General features: G+C 51.2%; 2 protein-coding genes across 4 annotated transcripts in view; one reads left to right on the top strand and one right to left on the bottom strand.

Moving 5' to 3' along the window:
• Positions 1 to 2,524, top strand: part of RADIL (Rap associating with DIL domain) — an 18,212-nt gene extending 15,688 nt beyond the window's left edge. The window contains 1 exon segment of the mRNA XM_061992751.1: positions 150 to 2,524. Within this exon segment, the coding sequence (XP_061848735.1) occupies positions 150 to 255 (106 nt within the window). The 3' untranslated portion in view covers positions 256 to 2,524.
• Positions 598 to 14,358, bottom strand: AP5Z1 (adaptor related protein complex 5 subunit zeta 1). Of its 3 annotated transcripts, none has more exons than XM_061992752.1 (17): positions 14,247 to 14,358; positions 13,818 to 13,955; positions 12,673 to 12,859; positions 10,658 to 10,802; positions 9,486 to 9,598; positions 8,822 to 8,990; positions 7,923 to 8,063; positions 7,516 to 7,553; positions 7,274 to 7,436; positions 6,910 to 7,088; positions 6,266 to 6,408; positions 5,303 to 5,440; positions 4,957 to 5,068; positions 4,456 to 4,553; positions 4,079 to 4,211; positions 3,707 to 3,921; positions 598 to 3,385 (listed from the first exon to the last, which is right to left on the bottom strand). In XM_061992752.1, exons 1-17 carry the CDS (start codon positions 14,285 to 14,287, stop codon positions 3,115 to 3,117), a joined length of 2,424 nt encoding a protein of 807 aa, XP_061848736.1. In that variant the 5' UTR covers positions 14,288 to 14,358; the 3' UTR covers positions 598 to 3,114. The 3 variants fall into 3 exon arrangements, with proteins under 3 accessions (XP_061848736.1, XP_061848738.1, XP_061848737.1); XM_061992754.1 differs by having other exon boundaries at positions 14,290 to 14,339; XM_061992753.1 differs by lacking the exons at positions 4,456 to 4,553; positions 4,957 to 5,068; positions 5,303 to 5,440.

Here is a 14,358-nt window from a genome sequence, read left to right as displayed (position 1 = left end):
CCCGCCTGTGATGCTGAGCAAGCAGAGAGCAGATAGTGCAGTGTTTGGCAAATGGGGGGTGTGTGGCCTGGGGCCCAGCAGGCTCCTGGGGGGCTGCCAGCCTGCAGGGAGCTGGGGTTCACCCTGGTCCCTGTTGCCCCTCTTTGCAGTGCAGTGGACCTCATCCGCTCCGGGGGGAAGAAGCTCCGTTTTCTGGTTGCCAAATCGGACATGGAAATAGCCAAAAAAATCAGTTCCAGCTTCTCTTCCTCCTAGTCCTTGTGGTACAAGAGTCCTTCTGCAGCAGCTGGTGGGTGCAGCTCTGGTTAAGGCTGACCTCGAGGAGGCTGGAGCACAACAGGGAGGACCAGAACTCCACCATTGCCCTCAATTTGCTTTTTGACACCTTGCCCCTCTGCTGCAGTGGATGAAAGGACACGCAAGGGTGCTGCACGCTTCTCCCGCTGCACTGGCTGGGAGCACCATTCCTGATCCATTGCCCTGGCCTCACCTTATACCCTGTCATCCTTCTCAGCAGCTTTCCTGGTCCTTTGTCCCCTCTGGCAGGGGGCAGGAAGGGGATGCTCTTCCCACAGGGACTGCAGGCAGGTTCCTCCATTCCTCCAGGCTGGCAGCCCGGCGTGGTCCTTCACACTGGCAGGCAGAAGGCTTGAAACACCTTTGGGATTTAAAGATCAGCATGTGGGGCAGGCCTGGGCTTCGCTGTGGCAGTGGCCACGTGAAGTGCTGGCACATCAGGCTGGAAAAGGGTGCCCAGCTCTGAGGGTGGTAAAGGCAGCACAAACACTCAGGATTCCAAGCAGGATGCATTGCTAGGGTTAAGGTTCCCTGATGCCAGACCCTAAGTCAGGCACCTTTCTGCTGCTGGGCTACCATTGCATAGCCCAGCCTGGCTTTGAGGTGGGACACAGCTACAGCAGAGGGCTGACACCACCAACAGTTCCCTGCCACTCCTGGGTAGAGTCCCTTGAAGAAAAAAGACTGTTACCCTTGCTCATGCAGCAGATTTATTGCCTGGCTCTGGCACCATGATCCTTAGCAGAAAGCCCCCAGGACTGACCCAGCAGAGAATTTCCTCACACAGGAGCTGTTGCCCTCTCCAAGGGGCTATGGCCAGGTTAGCGCTTCTGTGCCTGCCCTTGGTCCCTACGAACTGGGGATGGTGGGTTTGTGCCACCAGGAACCTGAGTGAGCCCAGCAGCATGCAGTGCCAGCCCTTCACTGGCCCAGGCAGAAAAACGACATCTTGGCACCGCCTCCTGGCCCTCTCCTCCACCTGGCACCGCCACTGTGTTTCCTGGCCAGCTCAGAGCATCTCAGGAGTGCACACTGCTGACATTCTGAGGGGTGATGATGGGCAGCAAAGGCTCCTTCTGGAGGGTGGGTCTGCAGCGGTGATGTGCTGGGACAGCAGCTCCACACTGCGGCTGGTGCTCCCCTGCCCCACCACTCCTCCCTCTGCGCTCAGCAACATTAATGGGATAAACCTGACCTGATTTCCACATATAGACAGATACTGAGGCCTACTTTAGCTGACCTCTCTGAAAATAGCCTGCCACAAAGCCCTGAATCACACCCTGCGCTTAAACCAGCGGGACCTCGGCTCTGGCAGCAACTCAGAGACTCACATGGCATCTCACAACAGCAGCACTCCCAGGATTGTGATGCTAAAAAAGGGATGCTTAACAAGGTTGGCCTTAATTAAGCCTCACTGCTGTAATATTGTTTGCTTAGCCTTGCACTTTGCAGAAGGAGGAAGATGTCAAAATAATCCAGGCAGTGAAAACACTCCATTACTGGATTTCAGTGCAGCCTGGCATGCCTTTTTTAGGGCATGATGGACAAAGCACCTTCGCTGAGACAACAGTGCCTTGCTTTTCTGCTAGGCCATGCTGAAGTCAACTGGCCCAGGGGGCTGCCCCAGCAGGAACTGGGAGCAGTGCATCCCTTGCTGCAGCAGGCAGATGAGCCAAGGCTCGGGGCCACAAGGGGCTCCTGGTGATTCACTCGACTTTGAACCGAGTAGGTGTGTTGGTCTTTTATCCTCCCTGTAGCTCAGCAGGTTTGTAGGACAGGAAATGGGGCTGCCTAAAGCCCTATGGCAAACTGCATGCACTCCTTACTCTCCTCTGCCCAGGAGCCAGGGCTCTGAGGGAGGCTTGGTTAGCACCACACAGCACTGGGTAAGTGCTGCACCTGGGCAAGTTCCAGTGGTACCAGCACAACCCCCGGCTCCCCACTGAGCCTGACTCTCCAGGTGCCCCCTGGGTGGGACATAGCCTCAGAGCTGTATGTTGCTCACGAGGCAGTCAGGTGTTGACTGTAAATAACCCCTGCTACTTGCTAATGTGCACGAGGGCTTGCTTCTCCCGGGAGGAGCAGCAGCACAGACTGACTTCCCCCCTTTGTTAATACTGTACAGCTCAAATGTGGATCAAGGTCTGGCGCGGGCACGGAATGCGCACGGCGCCTGTTTGACACGGGGCTGGTGTATGTTAAGAAATGCTCTTGGTGTCAACAATAAACTGGATTGATCAATCTAAGCTCGAGTCTGGCAGCTGTCTCTTGGAGCTCAACACCTTCACTCTGAGGGTAAGGCAGAGTAGCAGCGAGGGCTCACCACAGACTTAATGGAGTCCCTTCTGCTTTCTCTGCCTTGCACGGGTGTTTGTTCGGCTGATCTGCTGCAAGCAGAGGCAATCAAAGCAGCACACACGTTGCCAGGGGCAGTGAGGGCAAAAGGGAGGGAGAAACAAGCCAGAGGAGGGGAGGGAAGAATTATGTCTCCAAAGCGACACGGTGTGCTGGCAAGGTATTAATGGATGCATTCACTCTCCTGCCACGTTCACACAAATCCACTGGGATTTTCAGTCCATACTGGCCAGGGAGAGATAAGACAAGCTTAGGAGATAGAAAAGCAACAGGCACTAGGAGACAGAAACACAAAGAGCCTTAGACCAGAAGAGCAGCCTCAGCTCTACTTATTCCTGTTTTCTGTTTCGTTCACAGTCATTTGTTCCCCATTTCCAGTTCAGAGCAGGTTCTCAGTCCTGAGTGTCAGCAGTGCCCGAGGAGTTACAAGAGAGGCTGGAGCCTCTCAGAAACCTCATGGCCTCACCCTGGCATGAAGCCAGGAGTTGGCTCTAGGAGACGGGTCACTATCCTCAGGGCAAAAGGGAGGGAGTCGTTCACCTCTCTCTGAAACCGTGTCCTGGCCACGTCTGTGGGTGACGTGAAGACAAACTGAGCCACGCTTGGCATCTTCAGGAGGTTCATGAGCTCTGTTGCCCGGATAAGGAGCTGCTCAAGGTCCTCCTCACGGTAAACAGAGGTGACAGCAGGGCTCTGCACAAACGTCCTCATCTTGGACAGGAACATGGACACTCTGCAGAAGAGAAGGACGTGGATATCAGCTGGCAGAACTGTCGCATCCAGCAAGGTCATCAAGTAAAGACTGTGTACTCTGAAAGACTCTCTTGCAGATGAACACCAAATGCTACCCAACCTCTCCTCCTGATGCACAGAGTCAGCAGATGAATCCCACTTCCCCAGACTGTGGGCCTCCACAGCTTGCTTTCTCTCTCCAGTTTCAGTTTCAGGTTCCACCAGTTGCCAAGCTGTTATTTGACACTAGCAAACATCTGTGTTTGGACCCATGAGATCTGCACATTCCAGCCCCCTGCCCTTCCCCACTCCCCCTCCTCACCTGGGGATCAAGTCCTGGCTGCGAGTTGCCAGCTTGGTCAAGGTGGCCATGAGGACGCTGATGGCTCGGGGTGCGTAGCTGGGGGTGCTGCCCAGGGGTCTCAGCTGGGTCATTTCGAACAGCATGGCCTCCAGAGTCTCAAAGAACCTGGTGACTTGCTCCACAGTGCAGCGCTTGTCATAGGCCACAGACAGGTACTCCCCAATAGCCCAGACCTGAAGCAAAGGCAGATGTGCTCAGGGCAAGCAGAAGAAAAGGAATCCAGCCATTTTTAGGGAACAGCAAATCCGATTAGTGCCTGGTAGGGCAGAGATGAGGAGGAAAGGGAAGGTGAGGAGCAGCCCGTGGCTGAAGCAGGCAGGCCCTGCGTACCAGGTGGGTGAAGATGGCCTCCTTGTTCTGGATGTTGCTGATTGTTCCTGCGAACTCCAGAATCTCTGTGGACAGTTCCACGACGAGCGCGGGGCGCAGCCTGCAGAGCATCACCAGCTGCGAGCTCAGCACCCTGGAGGAGAGTGATGGGCAGAGCTCAGACTACAGGCGAGGAGCTCAGCACCACCCCAGGAACAATTGTATGCTCAGGATCTTTCCAGTGGGGCTGAAGGTGAAGTCCCCATTTTGTACCCTCTATAGATGTGTCTCAGCAGGGGCTGTGCCACAACTGAGAAGGCTCCTGAGGTGCCCTGAGATGCCAAGTTGCAGCCTGTGGAAGGGCTGGGAGTGTGGCTGGGCCTCCTGTCCCTTCTCACCTGTACACATCATCTTTAAACGCTGGGATCTCGTAGAGCTGGTAGCTCCTCTGCAGCAGCAGCACCACCAGCTGGTTTATCAATGGCCCATCTGCAAACTGAAAACCAGCCCTTGTTCCAGCAACACCACTGACTTCCAGCACCAAAAAACAAGCTAACCAGCCAGAGAGGACTAGGCTGGCATAGAAACCTGACCTAGCAAGAGGGAAGCAGTGCACAAAGCAAGCACCAGGCACTCATTCTGCTCTCACCCATTTCCTTTACAGCTGGCTAAGAGAATGGAGTGAAGAGTGACACTGCACCATGGAGCTTTTCTCCTTCTCTAGATAGGTAGCCAGCTCAATGCTGGTTCATGCCAGTACTGGACCATCCTATCCTCCTCTCATGCACCCCTCTGTTGAAGCTGCAGTATGTTAACATTTTTGCTTCTACAACTGCTCTTCATGGAACAAGAGATCCCTGTGACACAACTGGGAGCCAAACTCCCCCCAAAGGGCCTACCTCTGCCACCACCCTGAAAAACAGCTCCAGTAAGACAGGGACAGTCTCTGCACATTGCACGACCCTGGGGCTGCTGGCCAGGGATCCCAGCAACTGCCGAACCACGATCAGCCTGTGTGTAACACAAAAATGACTGGTGAAGGCTTGTTCCCAGCCACTCTCCTGGCTGCCCTTCCCTACCTCCACCAAGGCACCCGAGTGCTTGGGAAAGCCAACAGAGGGATGATCAAACCCACCTGAGCCCAGCTGAGCGTGGCCACGTCATTGCCAGTAACACCAGGGCTGCCTCCCAGAGCTGGATGGCTGAACCAAACCCCGGGGCCAGTCTCCCTCAGCAGCCTCCTACCTCTCTGGGGCATCCTCAGGAGCAGACTTGGTGCGGAGGAGATACTGGAACGTGCTCCTGTAGAGGGGGTGGCGAAAGGCTTCCAGAGCAGAGGCTGGTTCGCTGGCAGCCTTCTCGCAGGCAGGAAGAGCAGCTGACCTAGCAGGAGGCACACACAGAACGTGCTGCAGCACTGTGAGAATGGGCCAGGGCATAGCTGCAATCCTGAACAATGCAATAACTCCCTTTCCACTAAAACAGGAACAGCAGGTTGGTCTAATCCAGACCCTCTGGAAGCCAGAGAGCCATGACAGAAATTACAAGCTCAGATTCCCCAAGCTCAGGCAATAGTTCCAGATTTGTTTCTGTATCACTCTTGGGAAAGAGGAAAATGTCACTCCAAATCCCTCAGTCACCGAAGCCCAACACCACCTTGCCTCTAGGATGATTCCCTTTTCTAAGCAGTTCAGAGATGCTAATGTGAAGGAAGACAAAGAAGAGCAGAGGTACAGCAGTGAGAGCCAGTCCCAGTCCTATCCCATTTCTCTGGAGACTCACAGTTCCTAATGACCTCAGAGAAATCTTTGTACACCTCCAAAGTCAGAAGAGAGGGATAAAAGAAGAGGGAAGACCAAGCAGCTCACACCTCCATGTTGAGGTGGTGGCTCACGGCAGACACTCCAGGATGCAGCAGCCATTTGGAGCTGAATATGGAGAGAGGAAGGACAACAGCTTCTTGAACCCCAAAGATAGCTCAGTACAGAAATGTGAGAGCCAGTCACCTTCTCCTCCCATGCATTGCACATTACTAGGAAAACTAGGGTGACATCTGTGCAGCTTTGTGTCAGCCTGACTGTAGCAGATGCCTCTTGTTCTGTGACAGCAGAAGCCTGAGGGCAGCTGAGGCTCAGAGAAGCGTGTACCAGGCTATGGTCAATATCAAGCCCCTGATTAGCAAGCGAGAGAAAGAGAAGGTAGCATTACCTCAGCTGGATGTCCAGAGCTGCTGTCAAACAGGGCAGGTCAAGCAGCAAATGGAAGATCTCAATGGCCGTGCCTGCATCCAGCAGAAATGGGAGAAGGTCCACAAACTCAGAGATAAGGGGTGGGCTGTTCCATGCCAGGAACTGTAATGACCAAGCACAAACTGCTGCACTATCCCTGGCTACTCCATCACACACCCAGAGGATTTGCACACTGTGACCAAAAGGGACAGGGAAGGGAAAGTCACTTCTGACAAGCAAAACCAGAGAAGTGTGAGGACTTGGTCAAAGCCTGGGAAGCTGCTGGAAACTGAACACAAGCAGCCGGCAGCTGGTTCAGTGGCTGGCAAGCTGCAACTTATTAACATTTTTCAGAAACAAACTGCTGCGTCCTAACTGTGGAAGCTGCACTTCCCAACTCACTGGCAGTAATACTAATGCAGAGTCTCTCTCCTTTCCTGGCTGTGCTAATCACACCCTATTCCCTCTTCAAACTCACACTTGCATTTCCAACAGTCCTTGCCTGTGGTCTCCCTGGCACTGCCATGAAGGCACATGGAAGACTCTGGGGTGCAAACAGAAGTTTTGGGGAACAGAAAGAAACGTGCAGCAGGCTCTCTGCTGTGATGATCCAGGAAGTTGTACCTTGAAGAGATTTGGAAAGCTCTGCCTGAATATGCTGGAGGTCTCAGTGAAGAGCTGGCTGTTGTCTTTGCAGAACTGGATGAACTCGAAGGCCAGTGATGGATTGTGGAAGAGCTGAGCTGGGATATCAGTGAATAAGTGTTTGTAGATTGCATCGGAGTCCACAGCTGCCACTTTGCCTGGGAGGACACAGCATGTTGCTGAGTAGAGTCCACCCAGCAGCCCTGCCATTGAGGGCTCCAAGGGCTAAGCTAATGGGTTACGTTGCTCTAAAGAGCAACAGCACCCTGCCAGGACAAAAGGCTGTGCTGAGAGTATGCAAGAGGAGATAGTGGAAGAAGGGGTGTGAGAACTGATGACTTACTGTGGTTCAGGAAGAACTGGGCAATGGGCAGTAGTGTCCTGGCATAAGTGGCATCCCCACAGATTCTGCTGTGCAGGATTTTCAGGAAGGAGGCTGCACGGTACACATAGGAGGAGTCCTGTTTGCAGATGATGTCCATGATTGTCACTGCCTCGATGAGACACTGCAGGACAGCAGAGAGTCAGATCAGAATGGAGAAAGCGAGAACTCCCGGGGTTTCAGCCCCACTCCTGTGTACTTACAGCTTTTTGCAGGTCTCCATCATCTTTCTTCAGGGGTCCTGTCAAAGAAAGGAGTTCAAGTTAAACTTTGAGTCCAAACAGGAACACCAGGCTGTCGGTTTAAGGCCTCATCCAGATTTCAGAAAAGGTGGGAACACACATTGATCCCAACTCTGGTCTAATAAGAAGGAAGTTCCACAGCCCTCCCATGCAAATCAAGGGTAGAAGGCAGACCTTAACCTCCAAATCCCTCCCAACACCCTAGCTCAGGGCTGCTCAATGACTTGCACCAGCAGCTGCCACAGGTCTCAGGCCTAGAAGCCTGGCTGCGGACTCTAGGGAGTGAGACACCAGCCCCAAGAGGCAGTGAACCAGAAATATTTTCAAGAGCACTACCAGGAGAACTGCAAGGACATGGCAAGACTCACGCCGGTTGCTCTGCTCAATGAGCCGCTGGCAGTACTCAAAGGCTTTCTCCCGCAGACGCTCCTTTGGGGGAAGCAGCCGACTGGATGTGGATGTAGTTGAGGCCACAGACATAACAGACCTGTCCATTCCTGATTTGTCATCTACAGAATAAAGGTTAGCACACATCAGCTAATGTCATGGGCAACATAACCCACAGAGCTGCCCAGTAACAGCAAGGTAGCTGTCTGTCCCTGGGTGCACTGTGAAGAAAAGGCATCTAGGGAAGAAGGGAGAGTTACGAGAGCAGTAAGGAGCTGCTGCCTCCCACCACCTGAGCTTTTTTTCTCAGAGACCCACAAGGTTTTGTCTGAAACCAGAGAAATTGTTGAAAGACTAATTCTTTGTAGAATCCTAGAATCATTTCAGCTCATCAAGCCCAAACCCTCACCTCACACTGCCAAGCCCACCACTAACCCATGGCCCTCAGCACCTCACCTACATGACTTTTAAATATCTCCAGGGATGGGAACACCACCAGCCCCAGGGCAGCCCGTGCCACTGTCTATCAACCAGTGAAAAGGTTCTTCCTAATCACCAATCTAAATCTGTCCTGGCACAACTTGAAGTCATTTCCTCTTGTCATACCACTTGTGAAAAGTGACTGGCTCCACCTCGCTACAACCTCCTGTCAGGTAGTTATAGAGAGTGACCAGGTCTCTCCTGAGAGACACTGACATATGGAAGGGTCAGTAAGGAGGTTCTGTGATATTCTTTCCCAAAGTTCCCCTCCTCCTTGTCCAAGACTCTTGTCCATACTCCTACCACTTGTTGGGTTGCTGGTGCAGCCATCAAATCATCTCAGAGCACGCCCTCCTCTTGGGGTGCAACCCACACTGACCTGCAGCCCTTCAGTCCATACCTGAACTCGGGGGCTTCGACGCTGTGCCCCCATAGCACAGCAGCCAACTTCGCAGCATGGAGAAAGCCTGCATGTTGAGCCACTGGTCCTGTGTGTAGTACTGACCCACTGAGAGCACCGTGAAGAAGTCTGTGGCAACGGCACCGTCCATCTCTGTGACACGACCAGGCTGCAAGAAAAGGTACAGCAGGTCAGACTGCCAGGGAGAGGCGACATGAGAGAGCAGGGCAAACTGCTGAGCCCACGGAGACAAGCAACCCTTGTTCATATGTTTTGTGGGGCAGTTTACCAGGGAGAGAAAAACCATCTGTGTTGGATCCTTTTCCCCAGCTGAAACACTCCAGAATTTCCCTCTCTCTCTGATACAGGTCTCATTTGCAACCAGTTTGTACTCTGAAGTACAGAGTCACTAAAAGACTTTCCTTTCAAAACTAATTCAAGGATCAAAGCTCTGGCTCTACAGCAGAACTCCTAAATCTTGGAGCTATAAATCCCCCTACTTTGCATTCCTATGTGTCTTGACCACTTACCCCACAAAAAGGACCAGGAAGAGCAGGAACTTTTAGGTTACTAATTCCTCAGAGCTAAGCTGATTCCAGGAACTTGAAACAGCAGGTAACTAACCAATGCCCTCGTGAGACAGCCACAGCAACTCACCCCTTACCTGTCTGCTTCTGGGACTGGAGAAGAAGCCTCCAGAGGGTTGAGCAACTCCTTGCTGAATACTCGCATACCTCAGCCAGTCAGTCATCTTCTTACTGACTACATTGGTCTGCTCTGTACAAGGGAAGTCACAGGGTCATTCCTAGATCGGTCAGAGAAGGAGCCTCTGCAACGTACCCTTGCTGCCCCTCAATTGCTGTGCTTTTCCTCTCTGATCCAGCAATCAGGGAAAAAAAACTGGTACCCCAAGGTGGATGCTCTCCACTTCTCCTCACACTACTTCTGAATCCAGGCAAGCTCACACTCATTTCAGAGCTCTGTATCCTTTTCTCACTCCTGGTCACTGTGTTAATCTCATATTGTTTTGCCTGTTTACTCAGAAAAAAGTCAGGGAGTGAATGCTGGAACCACTGACTTCTAGTATCAGATCAGCCAAGAGGCCCTTGTTCCTTTGTTTCCATCCACAGTCACTGTTAGGAGGAAGGTGCAAAAATACTGTCAAATCTACTCAGGCAGTGGCTGGCTTCAGCTCTGCAGACAAAGGCAGAAATCCCTTGCAGAGAACAAGCAGAAGCTAAGGCAGGTAATCCTGCCTGCTGGGCCAGCCCCAACACCCCAGTCCACAATCCTCCCCAAAGCTGCTGCATGTCATACGCAAACCTCTCAGGGAACTCCCAGAAACAGACTCTTGCTCACAACACAACCTCTCACCATTTTAAGCCTGGAATGCTCTCCTACTCACCAGGTCACATTGCTCACCACTACCCACACAGTTCAGCTTCTCTATGAACAGTACCCCTAGTCGGTTTTGCTGCTTTCCTGAACAGACACACAAGCGTGTCTCTGATTCTGTCTCTAACTTTGCTTGACACTTTTCAGGATAGCTACAATTTCACACTCCTACTGTACCTGGAGACCTTAGCTAGGGTACATTACTGTGAACAGTACAGAAGAGACTCTGACACCCAGGATAGGGCCAAAGCAACGGAAGGCCTAGTCTTGTTTTTGAGTGGTGAAGTGTACCTTGCCTACTAAGTTCACCTTCCTTGTGGCAGAGGTGTCACTCTGACAGCAGTTTCCAAGTCCTACTCCTAGCCAAAGCCTTCAGAGAGCCTTCTCATCACTATATAGGTGACAGCCAGATGGTAATCTCAGCCCTTCCTATATATTTACCTTCAGTTAGAGATTCTGGTGCAAGACTGATGACATTTGACAGGACAGGGAGAAGGTACCGAGCACTCTGACCCTCAGGCAGTTTTCTTTCAAGGACTTTTACAACACGTTGCCCCACAGCAGACACTTCAGCCTTCTTGTTTCCCTTAAAAATAAAGCAGAGGTTAAAGCCAGGCAGATAACCTTCTACTCATGCCAGAGACCAAAGACACCATACAAACTCTCATATCAGGCATCAATTGCAATGTCAGACATAAAGGTAACTACCAGCACAGGCTATTTCACAACATTTTACAGAGATCCTCTGCAATGTGAATCCACAGACTCCAAGAGGGGAGAGTATTTTTATGGAGCAACAGGTTTGTTGACAACCATCATCTGAAGTGGAAATTAACAACTGCAATGGATATCTTCAAATGAAACACTATGATCCCTCAATTCCAGAGCAGAGAATAGTAGGGCTAAGTAGTTCCCATGTGGTCTGTCTTCTAGCTTGAATAGTCTGTTAGTATGAATCATCAGACAACTGTTAATTTAGAAATTTATAAACAGAAAATGGACTGTTTTAACATATTCTAAGGCTCTCTGGTTAGTCCATATCCTCACAAGATGGAAAATAAAGCAGCTTCCCCTTTTGGAAGCTGTTATAGCTGTGGCTCTGAGGTCCTGTCAAACCCTTCTGTCAAAGATGACTTTGTTAAAGATGACAGGTGGACCCAGATTTTTGACAGGTTTTCTTTCCCCATGAGTGTTATAATATCAACAACAAAAAAAAGAGTAAACCTTCTCTACTGCTTAGCTGGCTGCTGAAGGCAGGGACCAAACACCAATCTCCCACACTCCCCATCTAACAGTCAGATTTGTGCCAGTAACTCGATGGAATTGGGAACTTGCAGGTGAGCTTCCAGTGAGGAATTTCATTGGTGAACCTCACCTGGGACTGGGGCTAATTTCTGTGCTTCTCTCATGAACAGATGTCAGTGAATCAAACAAATCAACATACAGACAAGGAAGTTTAAGGATGGGGGTCTGTGCAGTGAAGGAAAACAGAAGACACAACCCCAACTCCTCCCACAGATACATTGCTGCAGCCCACTGCAAATGATGGGGTTACTCATGTGTGTTGCTGAAACATCTCCTCTTACTCTGAAGAAAACCTGACTCAACTCAAACCCATGTCAGGTTTCCAGCTCCTACAGCCACACCACAGGCTGTGTTTTCTGGAAAGCCAAAAGCTTTACAAAAAGACAATTGGCTTTGCAGAGCCAAAGGGAGGCAGGAGGGGGGGCAGAGAGAAGGAAAGTCATTTCCAGCCAAAGCAGTGACAAATGAGAATACACAGAAGATGTTTTTAAAAGCTCTGCTGAAGTGTGTGGCTGCTTTCAAGAGTGAGCCTGCAGCCCATGTGAGAGAAGTGATACTGAAATGGCCAAAAACATAGTGAATTTCAGTAACATCAGAAAATGATGAAAATCTCTTCATGCTTTTCATTGTAATCTTACAAAAACTAACACACGGGGTAAGTTTTTATGCTGTAGAACCACAAGACAGTCTCAAGGCTGGATATAGGAGAGAAGTGCTCTGTAAGGCAGCACAGAAGTCATATGCCACTGTTTTCTGTTTCTCTGTTTTCATTTCCTCTAGCTAAGTGAGACTCAGAGGAGCAATCACAAATGTAGGAGGCGTTTCTAAGCATGTAGTGAAACTCACAATGAGAAGTTTCATAAAAATTTTATATCACACTAGCAGTAAAAGAAGAAGTAGAAAACAAAAATGTCCATCTGTTTCCCCAGAGGGCAGGCAATGTAGGCAGCACTCCGAGGTCCTCATATTTTCTTCTCCATGGAGAACTGAGAGCTTTGAAGTGCCATCCATGTTTTGTAGGTTCTACGTATATTTTTTTACATTTGAACATTTCAATTGATTTTTACTCTCCTTGAGCTCAGCAAACAGGGAAAACCAGAAAGTAAATCCATATTGACAAAGGAAGATTTCTGACTGGATAGATCATTTACCTGAACCAAAAGGATGGAGGACACCAGGCTCAAGAGCTTTGTATCTTCAATCTCATCACAGGAGAGGATCAGATCATTGCAAGGTGACATCTCTCTCAGGATGGCAGCACATAACACCTGAATCTGCTCAGAGCACTTGGATGAACACAGCACTGTCTGCAACAGTTCCACAAACTTGCCATCTAGCCTGCAAGAGTCACAGTAAAGCATTACTGCAAGGCAAGAAAATATTCAAACATTTATTTCCTGCAAGTCCTTGGTTTTGGGATGAACTCCTTTGACACTGACCCTGAATAATGTCATCTTGTTACCAAAAACTGTAATTAAGAAAATTCTCCAAAGCCACTGACAGTTTAGAAAGCCTCCATTGGTTTATTACAGTGCTGGGTGCATGGGGTATCTCTCCTAACACACATCCCGAGTCACAAAAGCACACTCATTATATACATGAAGAAAATGAATATTCTAATGCATATGCTAATACATTACAAAACCACCTCCACACAAGGGTACTGAGTCTGGGGAAAGGTTGCTGGTGGTCATCTGATGTGGACTTTAACTTAGTTTGTCTGTATATAGTCACAACTCACAGCTTTGTCATTTCTGCAGTTTCTGCTTTTGTCACTCAGCCAGCAGAGCGGGACGCTCTGAGCAGACTGGCACCCACCTTCCCCTGCAGCACACAGATTTGTTTATTTCAGTTGTGCAAAGTTTACACCAAGGGGGTTTTCCTCCCATTTTTTTTGTATACTAACTATGCAAAGGGGTCTCTACCTCAGGAAGATTTGTTTATCTTATCTGTTAAAGAGGCTCTGTTCTTCTCCTCTTTGTGTCTTTGGTATCAGCCTCATCAGCTTCACTTCTCACTACTGTTCCTTAGCATAGCTTGAAAGGAGCGGTCTGTGACACCAACACTTGCTAGTCTTCCTGCCAAAGGAGACAGAAGCCTACTGCTTAGCAGTAGGGGAAAAAAGGCAAAGGAGGACTTCACATTTTTATCGCATTCCGCGTTTTCAAAACACAGTGTGTTTTTAAAGCACTAACCCCACACTCCCAGCTTCCCTGTTCTGTTTTGGCTTTTTTTTTTTCTGGTAGGAAAGTCACTCTGCTTCTTGCGAACAGTGGACAGACACAGGGCCACTCACTTGCGTGGGTACTTGGTGGCGGCGAGGGTGAGATGCAGCCTCTGGAGACAGTCCACGGCCTCGGGGCCCGGCTCCGGGACCTGCAGGAGCGCGGCGACGCGGGAGGCGAATCTCCGCAGCTCCTCCTCCTGGACCGCCCTGGCGAGAGGCAGTGGCCGTCAGGACCTACTGCTGGCGGCCCTCGGAAGCCCGGCGGCCCTCGGAAGCCCGGCGGCCCTCGGAAGCCCGGCGCCGGAGCAGCGCAGTCCCCGCTCCCTCCGCCGCCGGGGAGGCAGCGCCGAGGCCCAGCTCGCCCCTCAGCGCCGGCCGGCCCCCGCCAGCCGCAGGCCCCGTACCTCCCACAGGACCCCAGCCCCTCTCGCGGGAGCCCTGAGCCCCTTCGCCGGTATGTGAGCCCCCTCCCCGGGCTGCCAGCACCCCTCCCGGTACCTGGCCTGTCGGAGGAGGTTCTCAGCCGCCGCCGTGAACATACCCGAGGCTCCGCCGTCCCCCAGCCTCGGTGCGCGGCCGAAGCGGCCCCGAGGCGAGCGGTCCGCGGCAC

The sequence above is a fragment of the Colius striatus genome, chromosome 3 (assembly GCF_028858725.1).
Source record: "Colius striatus isolate bColStr4 chromosome 3, bColStr4.1.hap1, whole genome shotgun sequence".
NCBI lineage: Eukaryota > Metazoa > Chordata > Aves > Coliiformes > Coliidae > Colius > Colius striatus.
The sequence above is the reverse complement of the archived record's forward strand: the minus strand, read 5'-3'. Positions and strand labels throughout refer to the sequence as shown.